The 25,228-nt window shown below is 36.6% G+C and overlaps 1 protein-coding gene across 5 annotated transcripts in view; it reads right to left on the reverse strand.

Annotated features, from left to right (window-relative positions):
- LOC122846452 (protocadherin-9) overlaps positions 1 to 25,228 on the reverse strand; it is a 185,208-nt gene that overhangs the window by 69,336 nt on the left and 90,644 nt on the right. Inside the window, exons 4-5 of one of the 5 annotated variants that reach the window (XM_044143469.1) lie at positions 6,508 to 6,561; positions 5,604 to 6,420 (exon numbers count right to left, since the gene is read on the reverse strand). The exons of the other annotated variants lie outside the window; for them this stretch is intronic. Coding sequence (XP_043999404.1) covers positions 6,385 to 6,420; positions 6,508 to 6,561 — 90 coding nt within the window. The 3' untranslated portion in view covers positions 5,604 to 6,384. Of the gene's footprint in view, positions 1 to 5,603; positions 6,421 to 6,507; positions 6,562 to 25,228 lie in introns of those variants that run through there. 5 annotated transcript variants of the gene reach the window in all.

The following is a 25,228-nucleotide window of genomic DNA, read 5'->3' on the forward strand; positions in this document are numbered from 1 at the left end:
CTAAACCCAAAGTATTTTCTAGTGATTTATATTTATATAAATATATAGTTGAGTTGCAATACTCCACTTGTGAAAAGAAAAAAGTCAGTCAATTTTCTTCTTGGTGCTTGGAAAGCAATAATGATTGCTACACTACCCGACAGCACAGGTAAATGAGAAACATAAAAGATGTTTAATGTGTCATTGTTTTGTGAAAATATGAGTAAGTATTTCCCTATTTTGCTTTCTGGACCAGTCTTGGGCTGCACAGTGGCGCAGTTGGTAGAGCTGTTGCCTTACAGCAAGAAGGTCCTGGGTTTGATTCCCGGCCCGGGGTCTTTCTGCATGGAGTTTGCATGTTCTCCCTGTGCATGGTGGGTTCTCTCCGGGTTCTCCGGCTTCCTCCCACAGTCAAAAAATATGACTGTCAGGTTAAATCATCCCTCTAAATTCTCCCTAGGTGTGAGTGTGTGTGTGAATGGTTGTGTGTCCTGTATGTCTCTGTGTTGCCCTGCGACAGACTGACGACCTGTCCAGGGTGAACCCCGCCTCTTGCCCGGAACATAGCTGGAGATTGGCACCAGCAACCCTCCTGACCCCATTAGGGACAAGGGTGAACAGAAAATGGATGGATGGATGGATGGATGGATGGATGGACTAGTCTTTGGTAAGAACTGAGACTCTGGTATAAAGCGATATTAAGACAATTACTTACATGTTGCATGTCATCTCTAGGAATTGATGTGTTCAGAAAAAAAACAATACATGGACAGACACCACAACTGTGACCAGAGTAATTGTCACAACAAAAACATTTTCATTCACCTATGATGGGATAAATGGCCTCGATGACACTCTCACTCAAGGCAGTTAGCTGGCTCTTAACCCCAGACAAATCACAAGAGGCTTCATCACTCTCTCCACTGTTGTGAAACATTGGTTTTAGGTCATGTTACTCTGACCTCCCAAGGTATCCCACCAACCTTCAGGGCGATCTATCGCTGTGTTCCTGGCTCCAACATCAAGTGTCTCTCTTTTGATCTGTCTCTGTTCTCATCTTCTTTCCCTTTCCCTCATGCTTTCTTTCTTTTCTCTCTCTCTCTCTCCCTCTCTCACACACACACACAGACCAATACAGAACCACACATAAACTCCAAAGCACTTACCCTCATGCTCCGGTAATGCGAGTCTAGCACTTGTACTCCAATTATTCTCCTGTACTTGTTCTTGAAAGGGTTCTTGCCTCTCTCTTAGCTAAAGCATGTCATGACCCCCTGTGATTTCTGCTGGACCATCAGAGGCCTTCTAGAGTTCGTCTCTCCAGGTTTATCCCTATTCAAATGAACATTTCACTGCTATTTGACCTGAAACCTATCCAACAGTTTGGGATAGAGAAAAGGTTTGAGTTAGAGTCACTGAGTATTGTTTGTCCAATATTAACTACCAATGTAGAATTCAAAACCAAATCAGAAATTTGGATTCCGTCTAATTTAATGTTCACAGTAATTCTAGTCTTTCCAGTCCACAGCAAAAGCAAAAGGGAGGTTGTCTTGCAAAAGGAAAAAAAACAACAAAAACAAAACAAAAAAAAACTCTTATAGTAGGCTTTACACATGTTCTATACACCGCTTTTTTAGGGGTATAAAAAATTATATATATGCAAATTATGTAAAAGCTTACTTTAATTTAATTAATTAGTCATTTAAACGCTAGTTCATTTATTAAATGCTGTTTTCATTGATGAAAGCAGCATTTGACAATATACATTTTTATTGACTAAATCAATAAATACACATCATTTGTATAATGATAATGTTAAAGCAATTTCTTAGAGCAGGAAGAGACAATATCTTATACCAGACAATATCTTAACAAGTCATCTGTGTTACTCTTTCGCCTCCTCTAAATCATGCAAATGTGTTGGAGAAATAAGTATTTCTATAAGTTATAGCAGGTTTCTGCTGTAACTTATAGCAAAAGTTATAAGTTACTTCTGCTAATTGACAGAAATAAATAATTTCTGTAAATTACTTATGTAACCAGAAGTATTCACCATCTCTCTCTGTCATCCTACACAGTCATTGCATTATATTGGACATGTGATTTTTAAATATTCTATATCTAGATTATATTTTAACACCTGCAGTGTGAACTACATACAAAGTAAAAAAAAAAAACAAAAAAAAAAAACGTGTCAATTGAAAGAATGCTGGGATACCAACACTAACACATCTCCAACAGTTTTTCTCTCTCTCTCTCTCACTCGCTCGCTCACCTTGTCGCTGTGTCTCTTTCTGCAATAAATTTTCTCTGGGTTTAGATGTTAAATGTTGACCCTATCTCTACTAACAATTATTTCTGAAGTTTGCTCAGAAAAGCAGTGCTCACTGTAGTTTTGCCATTATTATCCAGCACTGTTTCACATCATAACCTGGTCATTGAGGCTTCCACAAGAAAAAAAAAAAAAAAAAAGAAATAAAAAAAAAGTGGCATCAGCTTTGTTGCACTCTAAAATTTATTAACTTGTATGTTCTGCACAACAATAGCTCTGCACTGCGCTGAGCTCTGTGCAAGTGAAGCCCAACTCCCTCCTCACCACAGAGGTGCACGCATCTCCATGGGGCTTACATGGCAATCAGTTTAAAATTTAAGTGCCTTTTTGGGATGCAAGCCCCTAGGCTGCTGCCCTCGGCTCTCTTCACTTTCTCACCACCACCAGCACCACCAACGCACAAGAGAGAGGGAGTGCTACAAGGCGAGCAGATCATTATGTGCTGCATTCACTTGCACTGGGACATCTTATAATCAGTCATTTAAAGACGGGCTCAGATGTTGCATAGGTTTGGATTACGTGGTACCTTTAAATACTGTCATTTTTTTTAAAGGCACTGTTTATGTGCCTCCATTCTGAAAGATGAGCTTGGGAGAAAAAATAAATAAATAGTAAACATTACCAAAACCACACAGCACTCATAGTAAAACATAGTGATGGGATCAAGGGTTTTTATTGATTTGGCTGAAATTATAATCAAGTCAGCTTTTGACCTAAAACCTTTAAGTGTGTGCAACAAAGATAAAGATGAAGAGAGATTCTTTTTTCAGCAACTCAGTGAGACCAAGCGCACATCCTTATGAATGGAAAAATAAATGGTCAAGAGCACAGAATTAAATTGGACAGAAGACCTACTGGGTTAACTAAAGAGGATTGTAGACGAGAGATGTCATAACCTACTAACCTTTGCATGGTAAAGTCTGCAAATATTATCCAGCCAAGATACAGCGCTCTAAGAAGACTCAATACACATTACAGATGGGGGAATGTTTGAAATGGTTTACCATGGTGCACTTTTTTACACTACGAAAACCTGACTTTTTATATCAGGGATGTGCAAGCTTTTGAATTACGATGTATTTTATCAGAAATAAATGGACATAAATTGCTAGATTTCTTTTTTCCTCATGAAGGACAACCATTTTAATCGTCATAGGCATTTTATTTCTAATCTAAAACTCAATACATTATTGCCTAAGGTCAAATGAGAGGATGCAGTCATAAACATTAAATGTTTCTTCTGTCGTTTTATGAAATCACAGGCAGTTTGGATTGATGTTTACAGGATTAGAGGTGTAGTGTCATATAAAAACTCCTGTAAGAGCACTTGGAGGAAGTTGATACTATGAATAAACATAAGCTGACTACATGAAGCTGCACATCAGGCTGTGAGCAGAAACTGAGCGATGGGACAAAGTTAAAGCTGTGCAGAGATATCTGTAGAGATAATCTCCCCCGCCCCATCTCTCTAGCACATTTAAGGAATTATCTCTGTCGTTCATGGTAAAGTGTTATCATGACCTTAAAACCAGTGTTGTAATGGTGGAGACGGGCGGTACCATTACAGGATCGTCCGCCAGTGCTATCCACATGCAGTTTAAGCTACTGGGGCAGGGTAACATTAATGACATATCTGCAGCTACAGGGTAGCCATATGCTTGGACATTTGGGGAAGAAGCACGGATACAAACGCACCCCCCCACACACACACATGGATACACTTTGTATCAGCAAATGTTTGCAGCCAAGTGACACTGGGTTCAGCTTAGACATGTCTAATTCCATCTGTTGGTCGGTTTAGTTGGATATCCTCTGTACTTCGTTATGATAGATAGTTAAGCTCCACTGAAAGTATTATTTAAGTTATTTATGGTGGTTAGGAAGGGTGTTTTTTTCTTTTTCCTGACCATCTTTATTAGACGACTTAGCCTTTTAGTGGCCAAAGGGAAAATATGCCGCAGTTTAGTTCTTCTGACATCTTCTGCAGTTGACCATGTCCGTCTTTCTACATTTTTTTTTATTTCTACTTTAATGCAGACAGATGAATGGACAGACAGATTTAGAGTGACAGACCTCAGATTTTTAGCGGACACAAATGAAAGAGAAGACCACTTTCACTTCTAAAAAGCATTGGTCAGCATTAGTGCACTGACCTCCAGTGCTCTGCTAAAGGAAGAGGATCCTGGAAATGTAAAAAGGAAATGTGTCCGGATGTGACAGTGATGTGGGCTTTTCAGTGGTCACTTAAGCTAAAGGATAATCTCATTCCTCAGTGGAAACATCATGCTGTACCACTGGAAAGTAAGGCGCAGTAGAGTTACTGCAGTAAAATTCTCTCACAGTATCTGGCTCTGTTGACTGAGAAGATTTCTCTGTTAATGTCACTGAGAGAAAAGGAAAAACAAACAAACTCATAAACACTGTCATTTTTGGTTATGAGAGTAGATAAAAATGCTTTAGTATTTAGCATTACTTTGGAGATGAAGTATTGTGGAGAACAAAAAGATTATACACCATTTACATTCTAACTTTGTTAAAACATTCTGTAAAACAGTTGTCGAATTGTCTTGGACTAGAAAAAAACAACTAGTTGTTTAAATTCTAATATATAACTTAAAATATATTTTGGTAAACACAGTCAAAAATTTGCATATGGCATTAATGTTTGTTGTTATATAAAAACCAGACTATAATAAAAGGAAACTTGCTCATTTTGGTATAAACTATCTTATGAAAGCCACATTCCTTAATAATAGCTTCTATCAATTTTTACAAAATATATAGATCTTAGTCTTCACCTATGGTGAAGATCAAGGCAAAGAAACCAGGATATTATGTGACAATTACTATGTAATTATTCCTTGATATATTGGATTCACAGCTTTTTAACTTTTGGTCAGTACAGGTTGTTAGGCTAAATAGCAGTACATACTTAAGAGCAATTTGGAATTCAAGAATCTTCTGGTTTGGTGAAAGTTAGTGCAGGGCTTCAAAAAAAGGGATGTTGCACATTGCATAAGAAAAATTGTATGTAAACATTTCTTTAACAGATTTGCATTTCACTACAATCTATTGACTGAAAAAAAAAAGGGGTTTGAAAACATACCGTTTGGGTGTTTGGTTTCAACTTAGAATCTTGCTAAGCTAAATGCTTATTTTCTTTTACTTGTGTTCAGAATTAGACATCATTATGGAGAGAGCAAATTCAAATGGAAAGTGGACTTGGAAGAAAAACAGACAGAGAAATCAAAATTGAACAAAGAACTTTATTTCCATGTCCTTTCTGCTCCCCACAGGGGGCTGAGTTACTGCACTCAGCAAACGCAAACAACCATTTCCTCATCTGTATTGTTTGGGTTTCAAACATGCACACAAAAGATATCCTACCTGCTTGCCAGCACCACAAGGGGGAAACATTGTCCATCAGCTCTACAGACTGTGGAAGCCTCTACATTTTCCTTCTCTTCTGCTTGTAATTTGTGTGATTTTGTGTTTTGTCTTTCACCCAACTCCCCGTTTCTTTGTCACCAACAAAATCTATCAGTCCCATCCATGTCAATCTAAAAATTAAAACTCACTTTCCTCAAAGACCTGCATCCATCAAACATCTCAAGGTCACAGCTGGACTGGGGATGAGAGGGTAAGATCAATGTGCACATGGTGGCGTGTATGTGTGTGTGTTCGGAGAGAGATAGAGAGAGCGAAAAGGGATAGCGACTGAAGATTAAATGTGTGTGTTGCAGAGAGACACAGTCAGACACAGAAACAGCGACAGTGACAAAAGCGGAGACAGTGGTGGGGGGCGACTAATGGAGGAGCTGCACAGAGCTCTGCACCACCCTAAGAGCCTCTGTAAGCCAGACTGAGTAGTGGTCTGAAATTAGCTGATTTTTCACTGTGAGCAGAGCACATTATCTGTGTGGGGAATGGGGAGCAGAGACGAGCGGAGAAGCACGGAGGGAGGAGGTGGGGGTCGGCGTTTAACTTAACAAGATTAATATGTTTGCCTCATCTCTCTGGGTTTTATTTCTTTCTCCTTGCAGGGCCCTTGTCAAATCTCTTTGGACAGGCTCTCACACATGATGCTGGAAGGAGACCTGAAGGACACCCTGCAGAGTGGCAAGAGAAAGGAAGAGGCTCCAATTTGCAACTTTGAGATTAACATGGTTTTAACTGTACGTCAGTGCATGACGGACCTTCTCTGATGGATTTCCGTTGACTTTCAACACTTGCCTTAGAAAACACCCTATCTGAAACATAAATTAAGCTTCAGTCAAATTCATACCGGTTTCACTTTGAGACATCAGTTGCACATATGTTTTTGTTTTTTGGGGGGGTTTTTTATGCTTATATTGGTGTGCAATTCGGTCACCTGGGTGAATTCTTGCCGATTTGCCAAAAGAGCCAGATGGTGATGAGGAATCCTGGTTACACATTTTTAACGAAGAAGTTCATATTTGTATCCTAACAGCCACAAGCACTGTTAAGTAAATTACTGAGTCAATGCAGAAAGCAAAAAAAAAAAGAAAAAGAAAAGGAAATTTTAGACTGTGAAAAACAACAGTCTTGATCTGGAGTTAAACCTGGATCCCTCAAAGGATAATACAGGTGATAACTCATACAATGCTCTCTCAAGAGGTGGTCTCTCCTCTTATTTGTGTCCACTGCAGGAGCTGTAGCTGATCATAGTTCAAAGAACTCATTTTACATGGTCAATGTAGCTTCCATTTCAGTGTCAGTCCTTTCACAGCACGAAGGAAACTATCAAGCTGTGATGGTTTCCTGAAAACTGACTGGTCCAAATAATGGAAGAAATGGTGACTGATTCAGATCTCCTAATGTGTTATGCTTGTTTAAACATGTCAACACTTAAATAAATAAAACCTCCATGACAAAACACCTAGATTTGTCAGACATAATATGGAGCAATTGACAACTCTAGATTTTTACTGAGCTAATTTACAAAGTACAATATCTTAATGGATTGAATTAAATGTTAAATAAAAAATTCTTTAAAAAATTCTTGATCTGTAATAAAACACCCTGTTCTTCTGTTAGGTGTCTGTTTCCAACCACATTGTAATAGAACTATGTTGCTCAATGTGGCAGTTTGCTATTACTTTATTAAAAACTTTAGAAGTTGCTATATGTAACTATAGAAACTATACACCTTTTCTTCTTTATTAGTATTATTTTGCACTCATTTTACAGAAACATTGGATTAACGTTGCATACAGAAAAATGAAGGGAACTCATAAGAGTATGGACTATGACCCCAAATCCCAGAGGAGTTGAAAAGTAGGCACTCTGTATGCAGAACAAACCTTAATTTCCACCATTCTTAACAGGAACGTGAGCTCTTTGGAAACAAAGCGGATGGACTGCAAGTGCTAACAAAGACCCAGTCAGATTATGGGGAATTCGTTATCACGTGTTTCACTTATACATGGTGGCAGAAATGTGTCCCTGACTCCAATGTCTCTCTGCTCTGCTTTCTAACCAAATGAGCAGGCTGAGATTTCAAAGAGAAGCAAAACCAAAAGCAATTATTGTAAATAAAACATGACGTCATCTAGGACATGGAAATAATATATATTAATCTGCTAGAACTAAATTGTTGTCCATACTATTTACCTCCATCGTTATTTTAGCAACCATATGCATTCCACCATCAAATATTGCCAACACTGCATGTGACGCCATCAGCTCGTTTCTAAGCTACAAACACAACATAACAACCCACTTGTAGCATTATCTGGGGATTTTAACCATGCCTCACTCTCGGCTACATTTCCATCATTTCAACAGTTTGTCAGCTGTGTCACCAGAGGAACCATCCCTGTTGGATTTATTTTATTTTATGCAAATGTCAGGGAGGCATACATCTCCAAAGATGGAACTATTCTTGGCAAAAGATATCATAAGCTTGTTTTTCTCAGCTTGAGGTATAAACCCGTTGTTCAGAGTTAACTTAGAATTGAAAGGATATTGATAAGATGGTCAGAAGTTTTGAGGCTGAAGACTGGGACGCACTTTTGTAGCTGCATGGAGAGGACACTAACGCCATGGCTGAGTGTGTGAGCTATTATGTAAACGTCTGTGTGTATAACTGCAGTCCTACCAATATTGTAAGATGCTTCCCCAGTAAAAAAAAAAGAAAAAAAAAAAAAAAAAACTGGATATAAAAGAATGGCAAAACAAGAAAAAAAGTCCCTTCAGGGATTGAGACATAGAATTATTGAGTATATATATAAAAAAAAAAAAAAAAAACTTAAAGCCAACAATGGAGGCACACATGAAGAACCAAAAGAGCAAGCCACTGCAGAACAATATGAGACATGTGGTCAGGGATAAAACAAACCAGTCGCTTGAGGCAGAAGGAGGATCAAATGGAAGGAAATCTGGACAGAGCAGATGAACAGAGCACGTTGTTCAATAGGTTCACTTTAGGAACAAACTCAGCTTTCTTCAATCTTAGATCAAAAAGTCCTCTCATCCCCACCTTGAACCTTAGCATTATTGTCACAAGAATGCACAAGAATTTATTATTAAAAAATAAACAATAATTTAATAAACAATTATTAAGTTTGTCACAACATGGTGACAAGTTTACCAAGTACAGACTTTTTTTTTTAAAAGTTACATACTGCAGCTTTAATCTACTGGAGAGACCCCTGTTTTCCAACGAATAACCAAATCTCAGGACCCCCTGCAGTTAGCTTGTCAGAATGGGGTCATAATGTTATGGTTTATTAATATAGTAACAAAATGGCCTGACAAACCTGCATAATTTTGCCTTTATTTCTCACTGAAACCAAAAAAAGAAAATCTTGGTAGTGCCTAGTGATAGAAAGCAAACATGATTTAAATAGCATTTGAAACTTTTAGATAAAGAATCTGCCTTTACTCTTACAGTAGAGCAACAATATATATGTAATTAATCTTCACTTGATACATTACTAGCATTAATTAGCAGCTTATACCAACATTATAATGCACTTCCCCACTTTTGTCTTGAGAGTTTATTCACTTGTGATTATGTAAAGATATGCATGTGTTCGCACATCCTTTACAAAGTAGTTCTGATTGATTTACTGATTGATTGATTGGTTTCTGTTCAAATGTTTCAATTTGTCTTAGTTGTCGTTCTTTCCACTGGTATTAATTTAGAGCAAATGCCTTTGCCAAGTTTGTTTGATCCCTTTACGTCAACTCTTTATGGTCTTATATTGTTTTAAGCATTGACAAAGTGTCTACATATAAATATTTAAATCCTATTCAGAGGCAAATCTCAATAAGAACTGGAAGTGGTGAGTCCTTCTCCTCTGGAGTCCAACTCTCCATCCCCAAACCTCAAAAAAGTTGAAGTAATAGATCAACTTTTTAAAGAAAGACCATCAATTTGTTGACAAAACATTTGTTTGTTCACCAGGCACCATGGATATTTGCAGAATCTTATGAGAACACATATTACCAGCATCTGGCAGCTGACATCTGTCTAGGGGCACAGATGTTGAGTTAGCCAGATTAGTAAGGTATAATGAAATCAAATCACAGCTCCAATAGAATGAATGAATGAATGAATAAATAAATAAATAAATAAATAAATAAATAAATAAATAAATAAATAAATAAATAAATAAATAAATAAATAAATAAATAAATGTGCTCATTTAAATCACATATCCATAACGATTATATTAAGAATAACTGTGTGTGCAGACAGACTATTTCTCTGAGGAGATTAAAGAATAGGTATGATGAGATTTGAAGAGGGATGAAGCGATTAAGACTGACTACTTTAAAACAATTATGAAAGGCTTAGAAGGGTAGGTCAGAGAAAGCACATTAGAGAGACACAAAAAGAGGCACAGAGCAGTGTCTCGTTTCTGATCCATGGAAAAACAAAGGTGAGCTCGCTGCACTTGCAACAGCCTTGTGTCAACGGGCATCTTTAACTGTGATGTTGAATATTGCTGGAGAAGAAGGGAGAACAGATGAAGTGAAACAAAAAGAATAAAAACAAGACTACTGAACTCCCGTATGACCTAAGAGAAACAATGACAATCAAATGGCCTGCAGCAGACTTTTCCCTCCCTCGTCCTCCCTAGATGTCTATTTTTCCCCTCTCCTTTTCTGCGTACTTTGATGTACAAAATAGCCTGGAACCATTAACAGCACCATTACTTTAACCGGCAACCCCACAATGTATTTTTTTCCCCTTTCTTTCTTTTTCGTTACTTCTTTCTTTCTGTCTTTCCTCCTTTCTTTCAGCCCCCCTCTCTCTCTCACACACACACACACACACTATTATCCCAAAACTACTTTCAACATGTATTTTGCTTGAGGCTTTTTTGTGGTCATGGGTAATATGAAGGGAAGTACAAAACAGTTGGCCATACACTGTATCAATGCTATTAATGCTCACTATCTGACATAACAGGTTGAAAAATTACATTTGACTGACAGGGACATCAAGCAATTTTCCATCCTTCTTCCAGTGTTGCAGTCTACTTCTATCATTCTGTCAAACCTTTCACAGCTTAGTTGAAAGAACCACAGATACAAGATTTCAACAGCAATGGCAAAACTTTGCTACATTCAGAATTTGATGTTCTTTGAGTGAATCTGGCTTTATACATGGAAAACTGTGTGGCTATTTTGTGAGAGACCTTTCCCATAAACGCACAATCACCCTTTGTTTCACTGTGTATTGACTTGTGTCAGAAATTGTTATGCTCTACTATATTTTCAAACCTTTTGCGAACCTGTAGCACTTCTGGTGCTCAGTGAAGATTAGGTGTCAAACTGGATCTGTTAATTCTAAAAACAAGATAGTGCACAAAACAAGGAGAGGAATTTGGTGCTCTTACTTTCCTCTTGTTAAACTTTCACATATTTTCAACCACCTCTTAATACCTAGTCATATTTTCCTACAACTTAAAAGGACATACAACAGTAGATAAACTTTTAAACTATTTGCAGTGCCTTGCCTCATAATATTTCATAGTCGTTTAGAGCCATAAACTCCAATGTGCTTTGTATCAACAACAAGAACTGAAAAATGGTAGTGTATTAGTATTTAGCGCCGTTTTACCCTGATACTCCTAAATAAAATCTACATATGCATGCATTTTCTATTCACCTTGTAATTATGAGCTGTTTTGTGTTGGCCTCATATAAAATACCAATAAAAAAACAAAAATGTTTTTTTTTTACCAACAAAATTTCTAAAAAAAAATTAAGAGGTATTTTCCCTCCATCCATCCATTTTCTGTACACCCTTGTCCCTTAGAGGAGTCGGGATGGGAGCTGGTGCCTATCTCAAGCTAGAGGTATTTTCAGAAAGGCAAATATAATATTTATTAAACTTTTGGTTCAATTTTAAAAATGACTGAAATCAAAAGAAAACTTGTTTCATAAGGTCAATCTACAAAGCTTCTACACTGTTACTGATAATGTACATCCTCTCATGAGGTAATCATATTTTTATTCATTCTTGACAAATATTCTAACCATACCTCAGTGTAAATTAAACCACCAAAAAAGGAGTCTGTCTTTTAAATAAAATTAATATAACTTCAGTGGGAACAATGTATTAAGTGTACCTTATTTTTCTGAAAATTTACAGAAGAAAATAAATACATGTTGTCACAGGACCACATTCATTATTTATTAGTTTTGTGACTAAACATAACATTTCATTTGTTCTCTTAAATCTAGCTGATTTTGAGTTGTCAAATAGCTGCATTCAAACATGAGCCATATTTTCATTTTGCTGTTACTAACTGAATGAATTTTGTATTAAAGTAATTTTAGGAGTGCTGAGTGAATTTCTACATAAAAAAAATAAATAAATAAAATAAAAAACTAATTATAATTTTTTGCATTTAGAAGACAACATGCCTTTCACCACTCCTATTTTTACGCTCTGCAAACTGTCATGCTGTGCATACAGAACACATACACACAAACAGCCTTAGACCTGAGCACTAACCATGGCAACATGCTGACAGAGAGTTGTCAGCATGTTGTGCATGTGAGGTGTTCGGTCCTTTTATCATACAATGGGTAACAACAATTCACAAAGAGTGGTAAATCCTCAAAGAAGCAGTGGCCATGAAGGTTTGGCGTAAAATGGATTATTAACACCGGCAGATTTTGGATAATAAAACAGCATTACAAAACAACAAGGAAGCAGTCACCTGTAGCTTATACATAACTAAATGGCCTCCATGTCATGTTTCTAAGGACACTGGTGCTGGCTTGGCAAAATGATATGGATGAGTAATGGGATGCCACCCACATCCGGACACTTTGGGAAGGTGAGGGTCTGCTGCCAAGCCCCAGTCCCTGTTGACCTCTCTTACTTGCGATCTCAGCAAATTTGCCAATGACACCTCGTGAGTCACTCTCACCAACAGTGACATATGTCAGCCAGACTCTCTTATTTAATAATCTCCTACGTAACTACATGCTATGAATTTGAGAAACTCAAAAAATAAATAGTAAGTATGTGCTGGGAAAAACTCCCTCCAACAAGTTGGTAACCAAAGAACTACACTACTTAACTGATAAATGTTTTAAAATTCATAATGACTCTACAATCTAAGCAAAGTAAACACATCAACTGCACTTCTTGAAGTTTGTCTATTTTTTATTTCCTTACATTTTCTTTTTTGATGAGCAAAATTTCAATTCCATTCTGGAGCAGGAAGACATGAAAAGAGCCTCCTAGCACACTGCTGATTCGAGGTTTTAGCCGAGAAAATCTTAGGCAGGGAGCTCACTGCACAGAGCTAGCCATTTTGCAGTTTGCTCTCATCTGCCAATTTCTTCCTGGGGCTTTCAGAGTCAATCAAAGAGCTACGAGAATGCTCACACCAGTCTTTTAATTATTCATGGTAATTCTATGCCACTACACACTCTCTCTTTTGCAGCCCCTGTCGCCTCCCCCAAGCGAGGTGTGCACTGATGTGTTTATGTGTCCTGAATATGGAAAGCTAAAAAAGAAATTCCTCCCATTACAAACCTGAATTTTTGCTTACCGTGTGTTACAGTGGCAGCTTTTTCAGGGTTGCCTGGCTCTGGCTTTTGGAAGAAGCTGAGCTATTTAATGCTGGGTCCCATTCTGCCCTTATAATCTTTTTACGAGAGATGTTGGCTGCAGGACAGCGTTTTCAGGCATAAATATTTGCCACATTCACTTCTTCACAATGTGTAACATACCATTACAGTTATCTTCTATCAAATTTGATCTTATACAATGACATATATCTTTCAGGGCCTAAACTTTTGATTCCATATGTATTTATTGTGTCTGTTAAAATGGCTCCAGATCTCAACGACAGTCCTGCCAAGAAGGTCACGGCGGTGCAAAAAAAAAAAGCCTGTCTAACATCATATCTGCAAGGGATTTGAATTTGTTTGATAAGCGCTGTTGCATTCATTTCCTTCTATGAGCTAATTAACTAGAAATGGGGCAACTCTGCCATTCCGGGCTGTCCATCAACCTGCCACCGACTACTGACATCACAAGGTAGATGTCAAGTATAGCCTTTTGTGTCTCAGACAAGCCTATTACCAGGAAGTGTGAGCAAAAGGCTTTAAGTGAGGAGATGGCAGCTGAGTGATGTTATCAAAATCTTTTTTACAGAGAAAAGCTAAATTGCCCCCAAAATCACTCTGATTCACATAACAAGATATAATAACAATCAAAGAGAAGAGGGAACGGGGGAAATTTGTATCTTTGAAAGAGAAGATGCTGAGTGCACGCTAGCAGCTTGAGCATGTAGTACAATATACAGTCTTCTATTGATGCCCCTTCACAACCTTCATTTCAGTCATATCAAAGAAGCTGCTGGTGCTGCTGGGGCCTTTGAGGGGAAGGTGATAGCTCCAGTGCGAAGACGCTGTTCTATTTTGTTGGTTAGTGGTTAGAGGAAAATGGCACACCTCCTCTTTCTGACTTGTCTTCACAAGTCTTGTCAAGATAAAGAAAAAAATAAAATAAAAATAAAAAAAAGGGGGAAATGTTTCATGTCTCCTGTCTTTTCCTGCCGAAAGCAAAAAATAAAAAATAAAGAGGGCAAAAAAAGCCAAGATAGATACAGTGACATGCCAAGGGAGGATGTGACTGGGATGAAAGCAAATGCCCCCTTTTCTCTTTTTTGAAAACAGATGTTGTCAGAATTTGAAGGATATATTGTTCCTGTTCTGCAGTACCACTCGAGACAGGAAGGAACTTTGAAATGGGGTGTTTACAAGCCAGTCAAATGTGTCCTTTTGATACAAGTGACAAGAAGTTGAAAAAGGAGACAAAGATCTGCAAAGTACTCTGACTAAACACATTTACTGTAGTTTTACCTTGAAATTAATTCTTTGAGGGTTAGATTATTCACCTTACTTGTACTGAAAAATAAATTAATTAGACACACGCATTATTACATTGGAAGACATCAACAAATTGTGTAATAAGCATTATTAAAACAGTCCTTGTTCACTCCATATTCAGATGTCATGTTAAACCCCCTCCACTAGTTAAGATCTCATTTACCACTAGATCTTTTGCTAGGTTTTGTCTGCACATTTTTGAAGTACTTCATCTATTTTTGTCAACAAAAAGTGAAAATGCTAAAATACTTCAAATTCGACTAGCAGAGAAACAGAAAGTGGAACAAAAATAACAAAAGCTTTCATTGAAAACCTTTTTAGAAATAAAAAAAGTCATAAACAAGTTACTTGACATTTTTTTGTCATATTCCCACAACAGACACTTCTATTTCATAGACCTGAAAAAAGAGAGGGGGAAGAAAAAAAAAAAATCAAACACATAGCACATAAATATTCATTTTATATGAAATAAAGCCTAAAAATCCTTACTTTGAAAAACATTTTCTGCCAGACAAAAAGTGACAGCAGTTATGAATGTTTCACATATGTTTCATAGAAAGGTATTTGCTAAGTTCAGTCGAACTGGAGAAGCCAAAAAAGGAGCAGCATAAATATTGAATGCAGTGTTCATAAATGCCTTCATCCAGCCCCTTAAAACATGGACATTTGTTTGTAAACATCGCGTTTACTAAGTAATCCCGGTCAGCCTACAGGAAAGGAATTCCAAATCGAAGTCCTCTAAAATTATGACGGAAGACACACTTGGCCCCAAGCATTATGTTTATCTCTAGAAACATCAAGACACCAGCATTGTACAATAGTGCTCTGCATTCACAGCAGGTTTGCTCCTTCCCCACTGTGGTGGTGATAAATGGCAAACACTGAAGCAGTTCTCACCTCTGCAGACCCCGACCTTACCTATGCAGGTGTCCGGTAAAGCATTCTGTCTGATTACAAACAGCAGCGCTGGTTCACACAGGTGCCACAAGATGAAAAAAAAGAAAAAAAAGAAAAAGAAAAAAAACACACACAACAAAATTTATTTTTTTCTGTTTTTGTTTACACAAACATGATGATTTTACTCATCTACTACAATTACAAGCAATGCCTAAATTCTTAATGGAGATGATTATGAAGTGATAAGGGGTTGTCTGTAGCTCGAGACAAAAAGAGAGAGAAAAAGGGAACATTACCATTGAGTGAGCCACTGAAAAACATTGGAAGAGACTGACTGGAGCTCTGAAATAAGAGACCAATGACGCATAACACACTAAAGGAGCATGAAGCTGCATCTCAAAGACTAACTGGGCAGCAAACATCATCGCTCTTCCATTTCAAGCATGCCCTTCCTGCCGTCCGCATGTCCCTCTAACACTTATTGTAGCCATCATTTCCCCTTTAAATACTTCTTCGATGTGAGTAACTGCTCTTCATAAAATAAGCCACAAACTTATCACAATGTTCGTGCAGAAACACGGCGTGTTAACTTTCAAATGCTTTCGCATGGGGCGTGATGCTGACAAACGCTTCCACTGAAGTGCCAGCTCTAAAAATGCTCAATTTGTCTTGCATTTAGCGAAAACTGCGTAGGCGAGAAGGAGAATAAACACTGAGAAGCATCAAGTAATCCCTGAATGGATATTTTATATTGAAAATAACAACAAAGTGTGTCTGGTGTGTTTGGGGGTCATACTGAGCCTTCAGAGGATAACAACAGAGGGAGCACAGGCAGCAAGGGAAATAAAGCAAATTCTGTGATGTCTGTAGGATCCCTGATTTCCGCTGTTGAGTGAAAAAAAATAATAAAATATTGCTGTGCTGCCAAGTATTGGCTTCAGAATTTTGACTTGCTGTGATGTAGCTGTCATCCTTTCAAAGGAAGTGGATAGCAAGGGGGAATGGGTGCATGTACCATGTCTTTCACTGAGCTTTTCTGAAGTCCAGAGTTAGATGCAGCACTTCTTTTTCAATCTGCATGGAAAGAATGCTGAGCTGGGTGTTAATTCAATGTGTCATCACAGAGGCTTTTCTGTTGAGCAGTTTGATAGGTGATGGTGGAGGTAATATTCCACTTCCAACATCTTAAAACAACAACAACAGAATAGAATATACTAAAGTGTAGTAACACGTATCAAACCATACCTAGATGGTTTTGTTGTGGTCAGTGAGTACACTTGATTGGACAGAGGGTTGATCCAAAATTGTCCTACTTATAGATAAAAATATGTCGACTGTTATTTTGGCTACAGGGGTTTTGACTGTAGGGATTTTGGGGTAATGCCCCCCAACAAGTCTACAAATTGTTAAAATATTAACAAAATAAGTTTGTAGATATTCAGAATGCCTCAAATACTCTGAATTTCAAGACAGACAAGTTAAATATTAAAAAACTAGCACAATTCTTAAAGCTACTGTTGTATTTATATGTATTTCATAATGCAATCCATGTAAAGGCTACTATATTTGTTTAGTGATATATCACACTGACAACAACAGTGGATAAGTGTTTTTGTTATTATTATTTTTCTAATTTTTTCCCTTTTTGAGATGATTTAGATACATCCATCACACTGCCATCTAAACTCTCAAAAATTCAGAGCCGGCAGCAATTGCACCATCACTGACTGAACATGTACTGACAACCTGTCCGCCTGAAAGGCTTTTTATTGCCACAGTTTGCCTCCAGGCAGAACATCATCCGTGTTACGCACACTCTGCATGGACTGAGAAAAACTTTCAGGCCTCTAGACTTTTACATTATGTATTTAGTATTAGAAACACACATCATGAAGAAAAGCTAGCACAAAGATTTACAATGCATTTACTCTGGGTTAGTCGCTTCAATCAGACTGTCTTTTTGTTTCTGCAGGCAGGCAAAAATGTTCTGCTTTATAGGAGCTAATCAGTAGAACTTACGGTTTACTGTAAATTTTAAAGAATATTATGTTGCACTACTTTCATTTTTCAGCTTTCTTGTGAGATTTATTAACGTACTGGAAGTGTCCTTGTAGAATTCACTGTTGTAAATTCCATCAAATTAAAGAACCCTTTTGAGAATTAGTATTTTTCATTCTCCATTATTAGTCTTAGTAAATCAGAAAATAGAGCATTGAGCCATTTTAATGACTTTGGATCCAGGTTTCCCATTTGTCTGGCGTAAATGGAGCTATAGTTCACTTCCCACCATTTACGGAATATCTACAGTGAACTATTCACAACAACCATATGTGTCATAGTAATTATGTGCATTTGAAAAAGCACTGTCAACATTGACACAATACCGCATGCAATTAAGCTGAAAATTGTAACGCGTTAATATTAATGAAACTACCTATTTTGACCAAGAAGCTTCTCTCCCACTGAGAATTATTCACAGCAGAGCGTCATGGACTCGACACACAGGAAGTGATGAAAGATGAAAGGTTTCCGCGACAGTAGACCGCAAGTTGAACATTTTCAACCTTCTTATGTTACGCTGATAGCCTATCAGTGCAACTTGAAAAAGTTCTAAATTTCACAGTCATGAATTACACCTGTTGCTAGGTTGGATGAGGACAAGAGAATGAAGCTTATATATATATATATATATATTTTTTTTTTATAAAAGATTTATTCAAATTAAATACTCAACAAACTGCAGCTAAAATGAAAACATTGACAGACCAGTCATGTCGCCCCTGTCAATGATCAAAGGTGAAACAAGTGTTTGAGTTGTTTTCTATTTATGCACTCTGGTTTAGCTGGTGATCAATTTGCTTATGCTAATGTATCAGATGCAACACAAGAAATTGTTTGAGTATTGTTAAACTAAAGTATATTTTTCTATGCTACTGAAATTTTGAACAGGTACCATGGTGCATACATCGGTGCAAAACGCAATAATTTTATGCAATAAAAATATTGTACAAAAGATATTATAAGCCATAAAATCATTAAAATGATCTTTACTTTTTTGTAGATATCAACAAAACTTTATCAGGTTTTTTGTTCTTTTTATGTGATGTTCTGAAAACTTATTTTGATGTTCTTTGTACAATCAGTTTTATTTCCTTTTTGACTTTCTAATTCAAAAAGCTGTCTCCTTAGCCTTCACCTGTATCTCTAAATGAGGAGTGGTGTTTTTTTTTATTTTTTTTTATTTGACTGAAAGCCTTTGAACTGCTCTCTATACATCAGAAATGTTCACTTCGTTGCTTTCTCAAGTCCTTGGTTATTTATTTGTTTATTTCTGCGGCAGCGAGCAGGATTAGTCAGTAGCGGCAGCCCTACTATCAGTCCAAGATGTGCTCTTCCATCCTGCTGCTGTGCGCTGATAAAGGAACTGCACGACGAGTGACTCAGGTGCACAGAGATTCTTGTAAAAAACAACATTTCTCTCACTGAGACACAGTCCTGCATGTTAATGATGACCAGTGAGCAAAGGGAGGGAAAATTCATGCCACATGCAGTGAATTCAAAGAAAGGCGTAAGACAAACCCCCTCTACCCCACAAAAAAAAAAAAAAAAAACTTTATACAAAACATAAACCTGCTGGTAAAGCTTTTGAGCAGGCTCACATTTTTTACGAGCTCCACATAAATCATGGATTAAGTGCAAATCAAGTAACTATCCAGAACACAATCTAACCAATTTATCAATAGCAACATTGTTTCAAGAGGCTAGAAACTACAACCAAGTCTGACAAAAAATACTAAACATGTTCTTACATCTCCTTCACAAAAAGCACTGTTTATAAATCACCACTGGATTCCCTGTCCTGGATCTTATTTAAGGGCTCACTACTGTCTAAACTTGTAACTGCTTCACTGTAAGACATTAGGGTTAAGTCAGCAGATCTGTAGGCGCATGCTGAGAGACTCCGCCAAATGGTGCAGAAATAATATGTGTAAAGTACTCTTACATTCAGAGAGGCTGAATTCCCTCTTTTCCTGTCTTTCTGAGTCTAATTTCTGATATGTTAGGGCACCTGCTACACAGTCCTGGGCCTCTGTAGTGCTCTGAATTACAAATTACCTTCACAGTGATCTCCCTGGACTTCGGAAGGAGTGCTTGGGGAAAAAAAAAAAACTTACAAGAACAGCAAAAAATATGCATCTTTTATAGAATACAAGCGAAAAATAAGTCAGAGAAGGTTTTATTATATACACAGTGCTTTTTCTGCAAGCTGTCCTTGGACATTAGCTTTGTGCATGTTTTAAATCTGCACAACATATGACCTATATATGCAAACTTATTTTTCTCATCTTAAATTGTTTTTCTACTTGAAAATTCTAGTTTATTGCAATTATTATCTTACACCATAAATTTAGCAACAATTTTCCAAATCTTTGAACATTATAATAGCATTGTGCACATTAGCCTGTATCATTGCTCATCTTTCATGCTGTCCTCTGTTGATTATCCTAAAATTGCTTGCATTTAGATGACCCAAAAAACAACCGAAGTTGATTGTATTCCTTTCTGCTATCCCATTTGCCCCTTTAACAGTTGTGAAGATATATTTGATCATCAGACCTAAAAATATTGCAAGTCGCCAGCATGCAATGTTAAATGGATCATCTTAATAAAAGCTTTTAAGGAACTGTCAACATTTCCTGTGAAGATATGATGCGTCTCTCGGTCCAATGTGCCCAAATATGCCACATGCCATACATCTGAGTTGAAGCATTTTTGAATAATGAAAACGGAAAAGAGGGGAAAAACATGTCGGGCTGAGCTGATTTTAAACTAAACGTATGAAATGAGCAATATATGAAATGACACGGGAATGGTAAACTGTCCATCTGTGTTTTCCCAGAGGACACCTGCCATAGTTAGAAATGCATTTAAAGAGGAAGTATGGTACTACAATATCAGTCAAACAACATTCTACTGGCACTGCGTTTTTTGCGGATTTTGACCTGAAAAAAAGATAAAAGTGTGGATATGTGGAGCAGAGAATTGATGAAAGATCTGAACGAAAACCATACATCCAGAATCTTACTTTGCTGTGAAATTTAGTTACTTTCATGTTATTTTAGCAAGACTTTCTTTCATATTGTTTCAGCAAGACATTTCACCGCAAGACAAAATTAGGAATAGCATTGTGCTTGACATTTTGAACAGCATTGTAATGTCAAACTATACCAGCAATTTTTGCTGCTACTCAATATCAGTTAATCCTCTGTGTTTGCAGACAGGAATAATCTAAAAATGAGCAGTTCATTCTAAACACGTCACGTTGTATGCCATAATCCATTTATCATCTGACAGCTCAGTGTGGTCTGAACTGGGATTTCACACAAATCATAAACAATTACCAGGTGGGAATCACCATGCTGGATCAGACATTGGAGAACAAACAGCCAAATCTTTCCGTGCCTCTAATCTGTGTATCTCTCTCTGTTTTTAGTTTCCATTCACACTGATCAACATGTTGTTACACATTTTAGATGTTAATTGTTTCAGTACTCTAGGCAGGGTTTTGTAATTAAAAGGCACTGTTGAATATATTTATGAACAGTGAGACTGTTCATAAATATTCTTCTTCAAAGAAAAAAAACTTTATATCTTAACCTTGAAGCAGGCGCAAGGTGTAGATCACATTTTTAAAGTAATCTATTAAAAAAGCAACCATTTATTGTATATTTATGTGCTACTTTGTATATTGTGTGAGTATTGTTTCAAAATGTGTTGCAAAAGTCTTCTCCTATGTGAATGAATTATGGTAAAAGCTAAAAATAAAGCTTTGAAAAAGAAATAATGATGAGAAGATGATCAAACATACAGATGGTAAAGTGCCTTTTTTTTTTTTTTTTTTACAATTTTACAGCCAAATTCTAAATAAATAGAAGTTGGCTGAACTATTTCCTCATTAGTTTTTCACCTCATATATAATAAGTGAATAACTTTACAAATTAATAGATGCATTGATTATCTGAACATTTGGGAAATAATTCAGATACTGCCAAACAAATGGTATTTAAAGCAAAGAAGTAAATAACTTTTTTAATTAAAGTATGCAATCAACAGTCTTGTGCCTCCCAGATAAAACAGAAAAAAAGTAGAAGAAAGTGGAATATATATGCTATAAATGGCTTTACTTGACTTGTTTTTTAAGCAAAACATTAGGATTTGTTCAAAAACTCACTAATTCTTCACAAAAAAAAAAGCTAAAAAGAATTGAAATATAAATACAAACTGAAAACAGACATAGCCTCACCTACTGTATAAATAAAGCTTGCATCTATGCCACATTCATATTTTAATGGGCTTACGAAAGAAACATACATTTATTTAGTTATTTGTTTGCTGTTCTTTGGTGCACACCGTGTTGCATTTTACAGCTTCTTTCTATTTTTAATTCAGTCAACGCAAGCCTGATAAGGAGGTTCGGCACAAGCCACACATTTTTGAAAAGGATTTGTCATTCAATAATAACAGCAGACTGCTTCCAATGCTTTAGTGATTGTGAAAAAAGCAGTCTGCTAATATAAAAGCTTTGGACCCGATGCTAACAAATTTATGGCACTAACAACGTGAGAGCAAATCTGCCAGAACTGGTGGATTTCCAGACACTGTCACAGTACACATGGTTCTTAGATCGTTATGTATTTATTTTTCCTTCAGTGGTAGGTGATGGTTTGTGTTGCCATTGCAGAGTAATATAACAGACACAAAAGTTTGCCTTTTCCAGCACTGTATACAAACAAATTATGCAAGGATTTTATATAATACAATTCAAAAATTTAATAAGTACAATTAGAAATGAATGACCAGCAGAAGAAATCTCACATTTCCATGTCTATATCTTGGTTTTTTGCCCATTTAAATCATCTACAAGGTTAATATAATAGGAAATACTTCCAAACTTTGTTCACAACAATGTCTGTGTGTGACAAGGAATCAGCAGCAGGGGGTATCTTGGAGACGGAACCAATCATTACTTATCGAGAGACACTCAAAGTAATTAATGACTTCCGCAAACTGTTGCAAATGGAAAACATTAATGAATAATTTTTCGATACATAATCAAGTAATTATGAAATGAACTCAAGAGTAAATCCAGGAACGATGATAATGAATACTGGTGATTATCAATTTGAAGCTATCTCCCTCATGGCCTCAAGGGACCTGTGCTAGTTTGAGAAGTGGAGAAACGGGGAAGGAAGGATTTCTCTTTCGACACAGTGATAATGTGCCAGTGCCACTCAAAGATCCAGAGTGACACACAGCTGTGAAGACACTGAATGTCTTCACTATTCCACATTTTTCCCCCTAAAAGCACTGTCATGTCTGCTTCAGTTCATTCCATTATATCAAGAGGAATCATTTCTATGTCTACTGTGCAGCCTTGTATGTCAGACTTACCCCCATTTTTAATGACAAACATGTTGAAAACTGCCCTAATTATTTATACCAGGTCCTCATTCTGTCAGCTATTCAAGGACACTTTCAAGTGTCTCATGAAGATTTTTGATTATTATGACATGCTACGTATGGGTTGAGCAATGGCTGCAGAAATAACCCTGAATAGTCTCTTCTTGTTTATTAGATTATTTCTAATGTCAACTGCAGTTCACAAACTAGGAGACTAAGTATCTTCAGTTTAGCTTAAAATACGCAACTACTACTGGTTAGTCTTCATGGGAGAAGAATCCAGATGCTATGTAAAGAGTATTTTATCTCTTAAATTTATCTTTGTTGTTTTGAAACTACAGACTACAGTGTATTTCACTGGATTCTATGTGATAGATTCGAAACAAAAAGGTTTTTTTTTTTTTTAAATAAAGGAAATATACCATTTTCTGCATTCTTATCAATAAAAATCTGAAAATGATGCAAGCTAATGAAAGCATTGCATGCATTCACATTCACTGTCTTTACTCTGATGCCCCTAAATGAAACTGAGTGACAGAGACTGCCTTCATAAGCTACCTTAATAGTCAAAGGAAACTGTATTTCCACTTCAAATATTAGTATTCAGAAACATCTGCTGACCAAAACTTGCTGTATGAACTTTACAGCAGCTTCATAATTAAGGAAAGAGAAAATGTTAACACAAAAACGATTAGCTGTGCACTTCACTATTCTGGCCTTTGGGGAAGAGTGATAAAAAGAAAGCAATTTTTGAACGAAAATCATAACACTTCCTGTTTATAGTTTATGCCACAGCAAATGGTTTAGGGGACACAGCAAATAGTTTAAATCAAATGAGATTTAAACTATTGTGAAATTTAGTTTATTGTGAATAAACCAAAAGTGAAATTGACCTACTGTGAAAAGTTGATTGACAAACTCTGAAAAACTTGCAGCAGAAATAGCAGCTATATGCTTGTACTAAACAACAACACAGCGCTACAGGACAAAAGCCTTTAACACTTCAGATTTTAATTTGTAATGGTTTTTTTTTTTTGGCGATATAATGTATATTTTTGCTTCCCCTCACAATAATAAACATAAAGTTGGTCTATTCTTCAACATTCTAATAAAGTACAATAAATTTTTTTAATGCAATGTGACGAAATGTTAAAAAGGTCCAATGTACCCAAAAAGTATCAGTAGTTTTCAAGATCCCTGGCTCTTAAATGTAACAATATGTTACGTTTAGAGTAAATAAGCATCTCAGATTTTTGCCTTTTCATGAGAAAAAAAAATCTGTACTGCTGTTTGATTATGGAGGTTTAAGCAGAAAAATAAAGGCAGATTATTGTAAAATTTTTCTACCTCAGCATATTGTAGTTAAAAGCTAGTACTGCCAACATCAAAAAAGACTGGAGACGCCTCACGTTGATACCACAAATTTGCTTTCGCATCCCTTTTGTTAAACTCATCCTATAGGTCATTGTAACAAATGACCCACATTGTTGCATAGGTATGAGGACTTGTAGGGATAAATGGTACCCTGAGGCAAAATCATTATTTACGGCAGCCATGGCTATTAAAAAAGCATGATAAGTGGTGAAATAAAAATAGACCCAAGTAGGCTTGTAATTTAGCAGATAAACAGACTGTGTAAGCAAGTCCCCCCAGGTAAATGTCTGTTGGTTTAATTTACCTTAAAGCCTGAAATGAACCGTCTTAGGTCAAATTCTCATCTGTTGCTTAGAATTTTTTACTTTAAGAGCTATAAGACCCAGCTATAAAAATATTAAAAATTCACGTAAAATGACTGTAGCCATAGCCATTTTCCTGAATATTACGGTCATCAAAGTTTTTCCAACCTGTAAATTTCAAAACCCTCATTTCAAACTCAAAGGAGGAAGCAGACTAAAAAATGCTGAAATGTCTGGTCTGATTCAAGAAGACTTGAATTTGATTGACACAGATGCACACAATATAAGCACAGAAACTTGTAAAAGATTTTCTAAACATTCTGTTCTGACTGATTGAAGCACGCTTGATTTTTGTGCTGTCTTTCTTTGTCATTTTACTGCTGTTCATACCAGATATAAAAATCAGAAATAATAGTAACTTCTATCTATAATAATTGAACTCACCTCAGAGGGACTGAAGTTGTTTATACAGCAATGGCCATATCGATGT

The sequence above is a fragment of the Gambusia affinis genome, linkage group LG02 (genome assembly GCF_019740435.1).
Source record: "Gambusia affinis linkage group LG02, SWU_Gaff_1.0, whole genome shotgun sequence".
NCBI classification, from domain to species: Eukaryota; Metazoa; Chordata; class Actinopteri; order Cyprinodontiformes; family Poeciliidae; genus Gambusia; species Gambusia affinis.